The sequence below is a fragment of the Microcaecilia unicolor genome, chromosome 3, assembly GCF_901765095.1.
Source record: "Microcaecilia unicolor chromosome 3, aMicUni1.1, whole genome shotgun sequence".
NCBI classification, from domain to species: Eukaryota; Metazoa; Chordata; class Amphibia; order Gymnophiona; family Siphonopidae; genus Microcaecilia; species Microcaecilia unicolor.
This window is the reverse complement of record NC_044033.1, coordinates 395,927,714-395,940,403: the sequence shown is the minus strand read 5'-3', so window position 1 is coordinate 395,940,403 and position 12,690 is coordinate 395,927,714. Positions and strand designations below refer to the sequence as shown.

General features: G+C 43.1%; 1 protein-coding gene across 1 annotated transcript in view; it reads right to left on the bottom strand.

Annotated features, from left to right (window-relative positions):
- Positions 1 to 12,690, bottom strand: part of BLK (BLK proto-oncogene, Src family tyrosine kinase) — a 174,804-nt gene that overhangs the window by 64,239 nt on the left and 97,875 nt on the right. Inside the window, exons 4-6 of the mRNA XM_030195569.1 lie at positions 12,143 to 12,236; positions 8,143 to 8,241; positions 1,387 to 1,490 (exon numbers count right to left, since the gene is read on the bottom strand). Of these exons, the coding sequence (XP_030051429.1) occupies positions 1,387 to 1,490; positions 8,143 to 8,241; positions 12,143 to 12,236 (297 nt within the window). The remainder of the gene's footprint in view (positions 1 to 1,386; positions 1,491 to 8,142; positions 8,242 to 12,142; positions 12,237 to 12,690) is intronic.

Here is a 12,690-nt window from a genome sequence, read left to right as displayed (position 1 = left end):
CTCTGAGTCTGACATCCTGCACATGCAGGATGTCAGACTCAGTCAGAAGAAACCAAACGAAGGAAGAAGACTTCCTGGCGGGTGTTGGGGTCCCCCGCCAGCAAAGGTAGCAGGCGGCGGGTTGGCGGCAGGAGGGGGGTTGAGAAGGTCGCAGGCAGGGGGTCCTGGCCCAAATCTTGAGCAGGGACTGTCTTTTTTTTGTGTATGGTGTACAGCGCTGCGTATGCCTTGTAGCACTACAGAAATGATAAATAGTAGTAGTAATACAAGCATATCCCCATTGTAAAATGGGAAATACACAGAGCGGGCCTGATATTCAAAGGGAAATAACTCCCAGAGTTATCTGGATATTTCCCTTAGCTGCGGCTATCTGCTGCTATTTAGCGGCACTCTCCAGATAATGTTGCTGACAATTATTGCAATCTGCGCCAGCTCTATTCAGATAGTGCCAGGGTGGAGAAGTAAACAGCAATATTCAAGGGTACTTTTACAAAGGTGCGCTAGTGTCTTTAGCGTATGCTAATAATTTGTGTGCGCTAAATGCTAGAGACGCCCATATGGGAGAAGGGGGCACCTATATGTGGACACAGTGGGTTTCTGGTGAGTTTAGGAGGGCTCACAGTTTCCACCACAAGTGTAACAGGTAGGGGGAGGTATGGGCCTGGGTCCACCTGTCTACAGTGCACTGCACCCACCACGAGACTTCTCCAGGGACCTGCATATAACATCTAAGGCTGTCAGAGAGGCTGGTAAGTAATGTTTTTAATTACATTTTTTTGGGGGGGTGGAAGGGGGTTAGTGACCACTGGAGGAGTAATGGGAGGTCATCCCTGATTCCCTCTAGTGGTCATCTGGTCAATTAGGGCATTTTTTTTGGCTTATTCGTTAATAAAACAGGTCTACACCAAAATGTCCAACTTATAGCCCTGGTTGTTTTTGTTTTGTTCCATTATGGCAGAAAAACATCCAAACATTAGGAACGCCAAGATCCCGCCCTTAACACCCGCTAACATGCCCCTCTTGTGATTTGAATGCGCTTCTGACGGACTTCGTAGAAAAATGTCAAAGAATTGGTTTTGAACATACCAATTTGGACGTTTTTGTGAGAAAAACTTCCAAATTCAGACTTATGCCACTTTTTGGACGTTTTTCTCTTTTGAAAATGAGCCCCATTGTATGATACACTTTGCTCTTCACTAATGACAGTTTGCATGTTTCCTATAATACATTCCAGCACTCTGAAATTCAGAAGCAGCAAGATGACCCAACATGAGCTGCGGCCATATCTGTGCATAAGCATTCAGAGCAGCAAGAAAGCAACAGCTTCTACCATAACAATGTACTTCTGGGTGATGTCTGGCTAATGACATCTGATATGAACATCACCTGTGCTTGTTTCACTCTTCCTGACCAGAAATGTGCCTGGCTTGTTGCCAGGGGCCATCAAGTGTCGTTCTGCATCTTTTCGGGAGAAGGTTTTGAAAAACCAACTGCAAAACAAAATACATAGGAAAGGGATAATTTTGTATAAGATGTACAGGTGGGCAAATGGATGTTTAAGTTTGCCCATTTAAAATTAGGCCAATGTTTCATAAGACGCTCGGTGAGTGCTGAGCCTTTTATAATATAAGTACGGTACCAATGAATATGTACATAAATGTGCTATGCATAAGTGACAATTTTATAAACAAGATAGATAGACACAATACAACAGTAGTGAAGAAGAGATCCATCTTCAAAAAATCAAACTTTATCCTGAGGAAGATGAATTTGTGACTCAGATGTGAAAATAAATCTCAATAATCACACACTCCGCCAAGTCCCAGGACCACAATGTGAGGAGTAGCCTAATGGTTAGCACAGTGAGCCAAGGACTAGACAAGCCTAGCTCAGATCCCTTTGTGCAGGGGCGGCCCAAGACAATCTGCCGCCTGAGGCAAGGAATGGGCTGCCGCCGCGGCTCCTCCTCTACCGCCCCCGCCACAATCTGACATCTCCCCCCTTCCTTCCCCAACTTTAACTTTTCTTTTCTTGTTTTTCAAAAGGCGGAGGTGGCGGCAACAATTCCTATAGACTGCCCTGACACTGGTCTGCCTCTGAGGAAACAGGAAGTTATATCACAGAGGTGGGCTGCAGTAGAGAGAAGGGGCCGGGACCAGCGATAGGGCAGCCTATGGGAATCGCTGCTGCTGCTATCTCCGCCGCCTTTTAATAAACAAGAAAAGAAAGGTAAGTTTGAGGAAGGGGGTTGAAGAAGGAAGGGTGAGGGTTGATGCCTCACTGCTTCTGTGCCTCCTTGTGATTTTGGCCAAATCACTTAACCCTCCATTGCTTCAGGTAGAAACTAAGGGGATAATTCTCTAAAGTGGTACCTAGAGGTAAGCACCACTTACAGGTGTCAAACATGCCATTAATTGCCAGGTGCCTATGGGGCCCTTTTACAAAGGTGCATTAGGCTCTACGTGCATGCAGTGCACACCAAAACAAGACTACCGCTAGGCTACCGTGCCCCCTGGCAGTAATTTCAGATTTGTTACATGCCCATAATGCATTGATGATTTATTTATTTCCTCCCATGTGTGGTGTTTCCGGTGGTAATCAGCAGTTGTTTCGTGCCGACCGGACACTGCGCGTGTAGCATGTGAGCCCTTACTACTACATCAATGGGTGGTGTTAAGGGCTCAGGTTTAAGGCACGTGCTGGATTCAGTTTTACCGCATGCCCTTTTGCTGTCCCATTAAAAAAAAAGCCCTTTTTTCCAGACACGGTAAAAATTGGCACGGCGCATGCGCCCACACCAACGCAACCTCTTTTTGCCACGGCTTAGTAAAAGGGCCCCCTATGTGCACTAGGCACTATTCTATAAGGTAGTGCCTAACTGAAAGGGGGGTTATGTGAAGAAGGGGATAAGGGAACAGAGAGGGGGGATTGTGGCGGAGGAGAAGATAAGACCCAGAGGAGGGGACAACCCAGATTCTTAGCTCAGGGAGTTCCACATGTCAGGAGAAAGCATAGATCATTTTCGCCAGAGGGCTGGAGGCAGGGTAAAAACTACAATTCCCAGCAGCCCTTGAGGAAGTCTTACAACAGAATCAAAGCCTTCCTATCCCAGCAGCCCCCAGTGGAGCCCAAGGGAAAGGCAGGTAAAGGTGAAACCCAAGACATGGAGGGGAGGCCAGGAATGGAGGGGGAGCCTCTAAGCAGAGCTAATCAGGGGGAGGAGGATCAGCTGGGGAATGGGTGGGGCGAGGAGCCCATGGAATGGAACGGGGAAGAAAAGGAGGAAGAAGTGAGGTAAGAGGAGCCGATGGAGATTGCAGCTCTGGCAAGATCCACAAGTAAAAGGTTCAGACAGCAGGTAACCGCTTGGTGCTGGGTCTTGGTAAACAACGGAAGGCAGGGGCTATCGTGGAGGAGCCAGGGAGTGAGGGGTCAAGTGGGAGGAAGCCAGGAGATAGAGCTGACCAGAGGAGGAAGGGGACCCCTGGGAGCTCTCTGCCTCTGAACTGCTGATGGGATTTCTAAACTGCTTGTTTGAACTGCCTGTTTGGAAGTGCTTGTTTTCTTTGAACTGCTTGTTTTTCTTTGTGGAATGTTTTTTGCCTTTGGGATTACTTATTTTGAATTGCATCATTGGGACTGCTGAGATTCATGATCTGCAAGGCTTCATTCTATGAGTCTGATGTCAGAAACAGAAGGAAGCCTTTTGCGAGAAGAAGAGGACCTCGGCCGGCAGGGGTTGGGGTCCCCCACCAGCAAAGGCAGGCAACGGTGGGTTGGCGGCGGGGGGGGGGGGGAGTCTAGAGGGTATTATAGCTACATCATGCAAGGTTCCACGTTAGGAGTTACGGACCAAGAAAGGGATCTGGGTGTCGTTGTCGATAACACACTGAAAACTTCTGCTCAGTGTGCTGCTGCGGCTAGGAAAGCAAATAGAATGTTGGGTATTATTAGGAAAGGTATGGAAAACAGGTGTGAGGATGTTATAATGCCGTTGTATCGCTCCATGGTGCGACCGCACCTTGAGTATTGTGTTCAATTCTGGTCGCCGCATCTCAAGAAAGATATAGTAGAATTGGAAAAGGTGCAGCGAAGGGCGACTAAAATGATAGCGGGAATGGGACGACTTCCCTATGAAGAAAGACTAAGGAGGCTAGGGCTATTCAGCTTGGAGAAGAGACGGCTGAGGGGAGACATGATAGAGGTATATAAAATAATGAGTGGAGTGGAACAGGTGGATGTGAAGCGTCTGTTCACGCTTTCCAAAAATACTAGGACTAGGGGGCATGCGATTAAACTACAGTGTAGTAAATTTAAAACAAATCGGAGAAAATGTTTCTTCACCCAACATGTAATTAAACTCTGGAATTCATTGCCAGAAAATGTGGTGAAGGCGGTTAGCTTAGCAGAGTTTAAAAAGGGGTTGGACGGTTTCCTAAAGGACAAGTCCATAAACCGCTACTAAACGGACTTGGAAAAATCCAAAATCCCAGAAATAACATGTATAGAATGTTTGTACGTTTGGGAAGCTTGCCAGGTGCCCTTGGCCTGGATTGGCCGCTGTCGTGGACAAGATGCTGGGCTCGATGGACCCTTGGTCTTTTCCCAGTATGGCATTACTTATGTACTTATGTCGGCAGGGGGGGCCAGGGCCAGGGCCATATCTATGGGTGCCCAGGCCAACCTAGGCCCCACGTAGCTACGCCACAGCCTCTTACTCTCTTACCTATCTATGGGCTCTGTACTACGTCACACTGTAGGCGCGAGCACACTTTTTAGCGCACGCTAATGATAGAGACACCCATAGGAATGAGTTAGTGTGCGCACTAAAAAGTGTAGATGCCTACAGTGCAGCTTAGTAAACAGGGCCCTAAATGTTCCATCTTTGCTTATACCCTAGGCTGTCCATTAAAATGTTTTATTACTTATTGTGTTGACATTGTAAGTAGTATACTATGCCATACTTTGTATTGTTGTTTGAATATTTTTACTGCTGTAATTGTCTATTGCTTATGTTTGATTTATTGTTACTGTACACTGCCTTGAGTGGATTGCTTCAAAAAGGTGGTAAATAAATCCTAATAAATAAATAAATAAATGATTACAGTCACTGGTTACTTTTATGTAAAGATGAATTAATTATAAAATGCTAGGAAAAATCCCTGCTCTGCTAATTGTTCCAGAAGCTCATGTCCTCTAACTGTACCCCGATAAAATAATTCAGGTCAGATCTATTTTTTTTTTATTATAATAATTCCAACATTACATTTATGTAATAACATAAATCGCACACATCAAATAATAATATTACTGAAAAACTCACAATTTAAAGGAAAAAAGAAAAAGATTTTAGTCCCCAATTGTTGATCCAAGAACAGGAAAATAACATTAACCTCGTGTATATCAAAGTAAATTACTTCTTACTCAAGCAGACAGAACCAGGAATATCGCTAGCAGGTATAACGCTCTACAATCCAAGATTAGTGCAGTATTATTCTTTTGTTACAATAAATGCTTTTCACTTCTCTGGGTCAAAATAAACATAATTTACTGAATTCAAGGAAATATAACATTTACATGGGAACCTTAACATAAAGGTCCCACCTATATGCAAAACTCTCTCTTTTAATAACAAAAATTGTTTTCTCTTCCTTTGAGTTTCTCGGGCAAAGTCTGGAAATACTTGAATTTTTGAGCCAAAGAATGGTGAATTAATGTGGCAGAAAAAGAGTTTGAAAATATTGTTACAATCTAATTGCAGAGCAAAAGTAACCAATAACATAGTTCTTTCTGTTATAGTCTCTGATGAGGATTCTAAGAGTTCTGTTATATTCAGATCATCTTGAGAATTAACAGGCAATGATTTCCCTTGTGCTCCAGAAATATACATTGCTCGAGTAATCGGAGGGTATATCTCAGGGGGTATACCTAATACTTCATTACGGTATTTCTTAAGCATGTCGATTGCTGGAACCAATGGGCTTTTAGGAAAATTAAGGAAACGTAAATTGTTAGCCCTCATTTGATTTTCTAAATATTCCGTTTTGCGTTGTTGGAAATTACTATCTCTCATTAGAACATTTATTGAGGAATTGATTGTTTTCACTTCTTTGTCAAAATTCTCCATTTTTATAGTTTGTTCTGCATTTTTCAGTTGTAAATCAGATTGTAAACTCTTTATGTCCACCACAGCACCAGACAAAGTACCTGAAATTTGCTGCAAGCTGGTATTCAATCTTTGGATTGCTTCCCATATAGAATCCATCGTGACGGTAGCTGGTTTCATAACTCCAAGATTCAAGGGCGATTCCCCAGGGCTTCTTTCAGACAAAATTCTTGTCGAAGCTGGTAACTGCACTGGCGTTGACGCGGCCGCGGGGTCTCCACACCCAGCCGTTGAGGACCGCCTTCTGGATTCAGCGCGCTGTTCACTCGCGCCTGTCGCCTCTCGTCCTGGTCTTGGAGGTGCCGTCAAAGAGGGAGGGCTTAGAGACACTCCCTCAGCGCTTAGGTCTAATCGTTCACCCGGACCACCTAGAGTGAGCATTCCGGTTCCCGGTGGTTGGAGTCCCGATTCTTCCAACGTCAACTGCCTCAAAAGAGGGGGCTCAACCCTGCCTGTGTAGGTAGGCACTCCGGATTTACCCTTCCTCTTTCCCATAACGGGTCTGAGAACACTCAATTGAAGAAGTTTTCAGTGGCTTTCAGGAGCTCTTTCCCGCACGTCTGCTCAGGCAGCCATCTTGGATCCATTAGCAATCGTCAGATCTATTTTTAAATTGTTTTATAATTGTAGTTAAGCACTCTACTGCGTATGTTGTAGAGGACTATCAATCAGCACTTCCTGGTACAATGTTTCACTAACTAAGGGGCCCTTTCACTAAGCGGCAGTAAGCACTAACACGTGCTTACTGCAGTTTATAATCCACTACAGTGGGGCATGCTCAGGCATCCTACAGTAGTTTTGCATTCAGCACGCGCTAGCCACATGCTAAAAAATAGAAAACATTTTTTAGTGCTGGAGGTGTGTTTGGGGGCGGACAATAGGAATGCCCAAAGCAAATCAATTAGCACAGCTGCATCACCGCATGTTAACCAATTAGCACATGGTCAGCATGATAGCCCTTACCACCTAGTAAACAGATGGCGGTAAGGACTCCCCGCTAATCGGGAAATTAGTGCATGGCCATTAATACAGATAATGGGAAATGCAGCCATTTTACAGCTGTGCTAAAAGTGGCCTCAGCACATGGGAAAACTCTGCGCTACTGATAATGCAGGCTGCTTTGTAGCGAAGCTTAGTAAAAGGGGGGAAGCCGACAGTTGACCAGGAGCACTTGGTTCGGTGTGGAGTCTCTTTGAAGGATACTATTGGAACAGGACATTTAGGGAATCCCAGTAGAGAGGTTTCAACGATGTTGAAAGTAAGCCAGGTGAACTTATTGAGAGAGCAGGATAAAGGATGCGCATTAGCCCCTTCAACTTCTAAGCAGCTTGTAGATAAAAGGGAAAAAACATAATTTGTTTCAAGGGCCTGTATACAAATGCTAGAAGCCTAAAAAATATTGAGACTGACATGGGAAGCAACTGTTTGCCCTGGGATTTGTAGTATGGAGTGTTGCCATGATTTGGGTTTCTGCCAGGTACTTGTGACCTGGCTTGGCCACTGTTTGGAAAACAGGATACTGGGCTAGATGGACCATTGGTCTGACCCAGTATGGCTACTCTTATGTTACAAAAACACAAAGAAAATCAATAAATCATAATAAACACTTTTCTATAATATACTCATATTTATATAAAACATAAAACTAAAAAAATCTTCACAATAATGTAATAACCTAAGACTTAACCCCTAACATAAACCCACTGCCTGAACAGTTTTAATAGATCGACTGAATTCCATTAAATCTTCAATCAATCTATAAGCTGAAGGAATTTTGTTCGCAGATGGAAGAGCTAATAACCTACCCCTGGGAATGCAACTGGTGATCAAGCACTTGCAATGGTATTTTCATCCACATATTATTACAACTGCCTTTCCACCTGCTTTGACAGACAGGGCAAGTTTCTAACCTTGTCTGAAATGTTGTTTACATTTTGATTGGTTTATAACATATTCAGCATGCATTGTATACTCACCTTTCCACTTCCAAAGTGTCAACTTGTGCAGTGAAGTTATAGGGTATGTAGCCCTCCCTCCCAGTAAAAAGAGACTTAGCCAGCCACCACTCTCCTTTTCTAAAAAGGAAAAGAAGAAATAACACATAAAATAACAGATACTCTGATGTTATCATGGAATTATTTATTTCTTGGGATTTATTAACTGCCTTTATGAAGAGATTCACCCAATAGCGTAGCCATGGTGGGCCCAGGTAGGCAGATGTCCACCCACTTTGGGTTCAGGCCCACCCAGCAGTAGCATATCCTTGCTGTGATTAGCAGGGATTCCCAATCCCCACCAGCTGGCATCTCTCTCTCTTCCCTCCACTCCCCCTCATAGTCAACAATCCAGCATATTCCAATTGGTCACCGTCCACCCCCAGTGTACCTTTTAGAAGTTATCCTTGCTTGAGGAGATTACTGGCAGCGAGCAGCAATTCAAGTGCTGCTTGCACCTGCCCCATAGCCTTCTCTTCAATGCAGTCCTGCCTATGTGACAACAGGAAGTTGCATCAGAGGGAAGGCTCTGATCAAGGAGCATGTGTGAATCACTGCTGGCAACCTCCAGGAATGAAGAGAAAGGGTACATGGGGGGGGGGGGGGGGGGTTGAGAGATGCTGGATTGCCAGAGGGGCTGGTTTGTGGGCAGGGTCAGAGTGGATGAGAGAGGAAGAGATGCCAGAACACAGGCTTTGAGTGGGCTCAGGCCCACTCAAAATTGGCAAGCAGACTATACCACTGGGTGTACAAGCAGGTACAGTTTGACATAAAACTTACAACTTTGTTAGCATAATAATAATAATAATAATACAATGATCAAAAACAGGCATAAACATAATCAATGTGGTAAACCTGGCGACAACAAATTGAATCCTAATAGTAAGACTAGCATGATGCAGTATCAGAAATATGAACATTTACACCACTGTAAAGGAATCATATTACATTATAGATATATGATAAATAAAAGCAGAATATGAATGGTATCACAATAGGCCATTATTTTAGAAACCATGTGAAATTTCCATGTGGAAAGCTGGCACTTACTCATGGAAACATCATCAGTGTGGAATCTGTGATTTCAGAAAGGCCACAGATTACATGTGGATGTGTTGGGGAATATCACAGATCTCAAAAAACACATTTCTAGAAGCTAGGGAGTTGAAATCTCCTGTGTCTGAAAGAGTAGCTGAGTAAAGCCTGTATTTAATGGATGTTTGAAGCCCTCAATATATTTTGCAGCTTTGCTTTAGTAGGCTTGCTTCAAGGGTTTAATTTCCTTTGGGTTCTCCCCCTTTATTGTGAACTGTTGCACTTATTTTCCCCTTAAGTAGAGTGGTTTTCTTTGTTACTGAATATGCATTTCTGTATACAAGTGATTGATTGCAGTGTATAAATTTCATAAATAAATAATAATAATAATAATAAATAATAAAGAAATAATAGCAATAGGCCCCCTTCAGGGGGTTTGTACTTAGCTCACGACAATGCGAACCACAGTTCCTTCAGTTCCAAATCCACAGTGTTTCAATGGAGATTTATAAACCAGTGCCTGATAAACTTTGACTTACAGTCCTCTACCTTTCCATCTGATTGGACCAAGGTCACCTTTATTTATTTTATTTATTTATTTATTAGGATTTATTTACCGCCTTTTTGAAGGAATTCACTCAAGGCGGTGTACAGTAAGAATAGATCAGGCATGAGCAATAGGCAATTACAGCAGTCAAAATATTCAAATAACAATACAGAGTATGGCATTGTATACTACTTACAATGTCAACATAATATGTAATAGAACATTATAATTGATAGTAAAGGGTAAAGCAAAGATGGAACACAGAGATAGGTAAGAGAGTAAGAATAGTTAAAAGTAGGTGACTGATTTAGAGAAAGTTGCACATGAGGTCAGAGAGATGGATAAATATTATCTCAGCTAGGGTAGGAGTGGATAATTGCTTGGGTACCCTCCCTGTGGGAGCAGGATGACCTGCTTATGTCCAACCTGGCTGACTGAAAAAAGATATAGTGGAATTAGAAAAGGTGCAGAGAAGGGCGACGAAAATGATAAAGGGGATGGGACAACTTCCCTATGAGGAAAAGGCTAAAGCGGCTAGGGCTCTTCAGCTTGGAGAAAAGGCAGCTGAGGGGAGATATGATAGAGGTCTATAAAATAATGAGTGGAGTTGAACGGGTAGATGTGAAGAGTCTGTTCACGGTTTCCAAAAATACTAGGACTAGGGGGCATGCGATGAAGCTACAATGTAGTACATTTAAAACAAATCGGAGAAACTTTTTCTTCACTCAACATGTAATTAAACTCTGGAATTCATTGCCAGAGAATGTGGTAAAGGCGGTTAGCTTAGTGGAGTTTAAAAAAGGTTTGGATGGCTTCCTAAAGGAAAAGTCCATAGACCGTTATTAAATGGACTGGGGAAAATCCACTATTTCTGGGATAAGCCACCCAGAAACGCCACAAGATCATCCCGCAAATTTCTCAACCTGCACTTCCCCAGCTGTAAAAAACTAAAATACAAGCTGATGCATGCCACTACCTTCTCTTACATAAGCACGCAGCTATGGAATGCACTACCTACAGACCTGAAAACAATCGACAAAACAACTATCTTTCGCAAATCTCTGAAGACATATTTGTTCAACAAGGCCTACAATGAAAACCTATAGCCTGACTAATCCACCTCATCAACCCACTCAGTTATGGAAGCCCACCTTCTATAATTACCCTAAACACTCCCTTCCTTCTTCTTTCCTCCTTTACTTAACCTCTGCACAATACTAACTGTATCTGATATCCTGGAATGTCAATGTTAACAAAACTAGTTAAGCCACATTGAGCCTGCAAATAGGTGGGAAAATGTGCGATACAAATGCAATAAATAAATAAAATAAATAAATAAAATGTTTTGTACATTTTGGGATCTTGCCAGGTATTTGTGACCTGGATTGGCCACTGTTGGAAGCAGGATGCTGGGCTCGATGGACCTTTGGTCTTTCCCAGTATGGCAATATTTATGTACTTATGTACTTCCACACTCACTTCCAGCAGGTCTTTGATGAGCCAGGGTACTCCTCCTAGGTACTTTCCAAGCTCCTACATCTGCAACAAGGGAAACTGATCGTGGGGGAGTTTGCTTTTCAGTTTTAGACCCTAACTTCAGAACTGCATTGGAATCAGGAGGCCCAGGTGGCTTTCTTTTGGCAGGGCCTGGTGGGTCGTATAAAAGACAAACTGGTGAGGCAGGATCTCCCCACCCACCTTGACATCGATCTCCTCATTTCTCAGTGTATCAAGATTGACCTCTGATTTTAGAAGAGGACCAAGGAAAGCGGAGATCGATGCTCCCTTATACTTGTGACGCCCTGATTTCCAAAGCCTATCTGGCCACAGGCTCCAGTCCCCTCTGCCACCCTTGAGAAGGAGGTTCCCATGCAGATAGGGCATTCCTAACTTTTGGAGGAGGAGAAACGACATTGGAGAGCACAAGATCCATAAGTAATCTCCCTCTAAAAATGTGCTTGCAGGCTTCTGCAGGGTTTCAAAATGGCCCCCGTAATGAAGAAATCTAAGGGATATCACATATGCTGAGTAATATTGATTAACTGTATCCCTATACAAAAAAATAGAGGCATTCTGAAAGAAATTAATTTGCATATGCTTCTTACAATCTCCTGCAACATTTTATAAAAGTTTTCTACAGCTTTCTATTGATCTTTATAATAAGTCTTCATCAATATGTTATGAACTGTACTATTACTGTGGTTTTGTATGCTCCCTCCCCAGCTTCACTGACCTAAAAATGGCTTCCCCTATATGTTTTGATCTTAAAAGTGCTTTAATTTTTTAGTCAATGAAACTGGAATAAGGGTCAGTGAAGGTAAAATTATCACTGACCCATATGCAGATGACATTTTGAGGACATCCCTTACTGTGAGAAATCAATAAACAAGAAGAACTTACTCAGCAAGAACTTTCAGCTTTTCTCCTTTGCATAGTTGTAAATAATGGTTATTTTCTGGTGTATAATCGTACAGTGCAATAACAAATTTCTCCTCTGAAAATAAATAGATGAAAATATTAATGTGGAGCCTTACAAATAAAGCCGAAGTGGTGAAATCATACCTACTAACGGTGTCTGCATGAACAAACAATTTCAATTCCCACAGTGCAAATCCTACACAAAAGAAAAACTGAGCATACAGTGCAGTGCAAGATTCTTAGGGGGCCCTGCGGTAGTGTGGGTACATGTATCGGATGCGCGCTGGACCATTTCTCTACCGCGTCTGGAAAAAAGGTTTTTTTTGGGAAGGAGACCTGGAAATGGATGTGCGGCAAAATGAAACCCAGCGCGTGTCTATTTTTGGCCTGAGCCCTTATCGCCACCCACTGTCTTAGTGGTAAGGGTTCACTCATCAACTGTGCAGTAACCGTCCACGTGTTTTTGGCGTGTGCCAAATTCAGAATTACCTCCCATGGCACACGTTAGCCAGGCGGTAGTGCTGATTTGG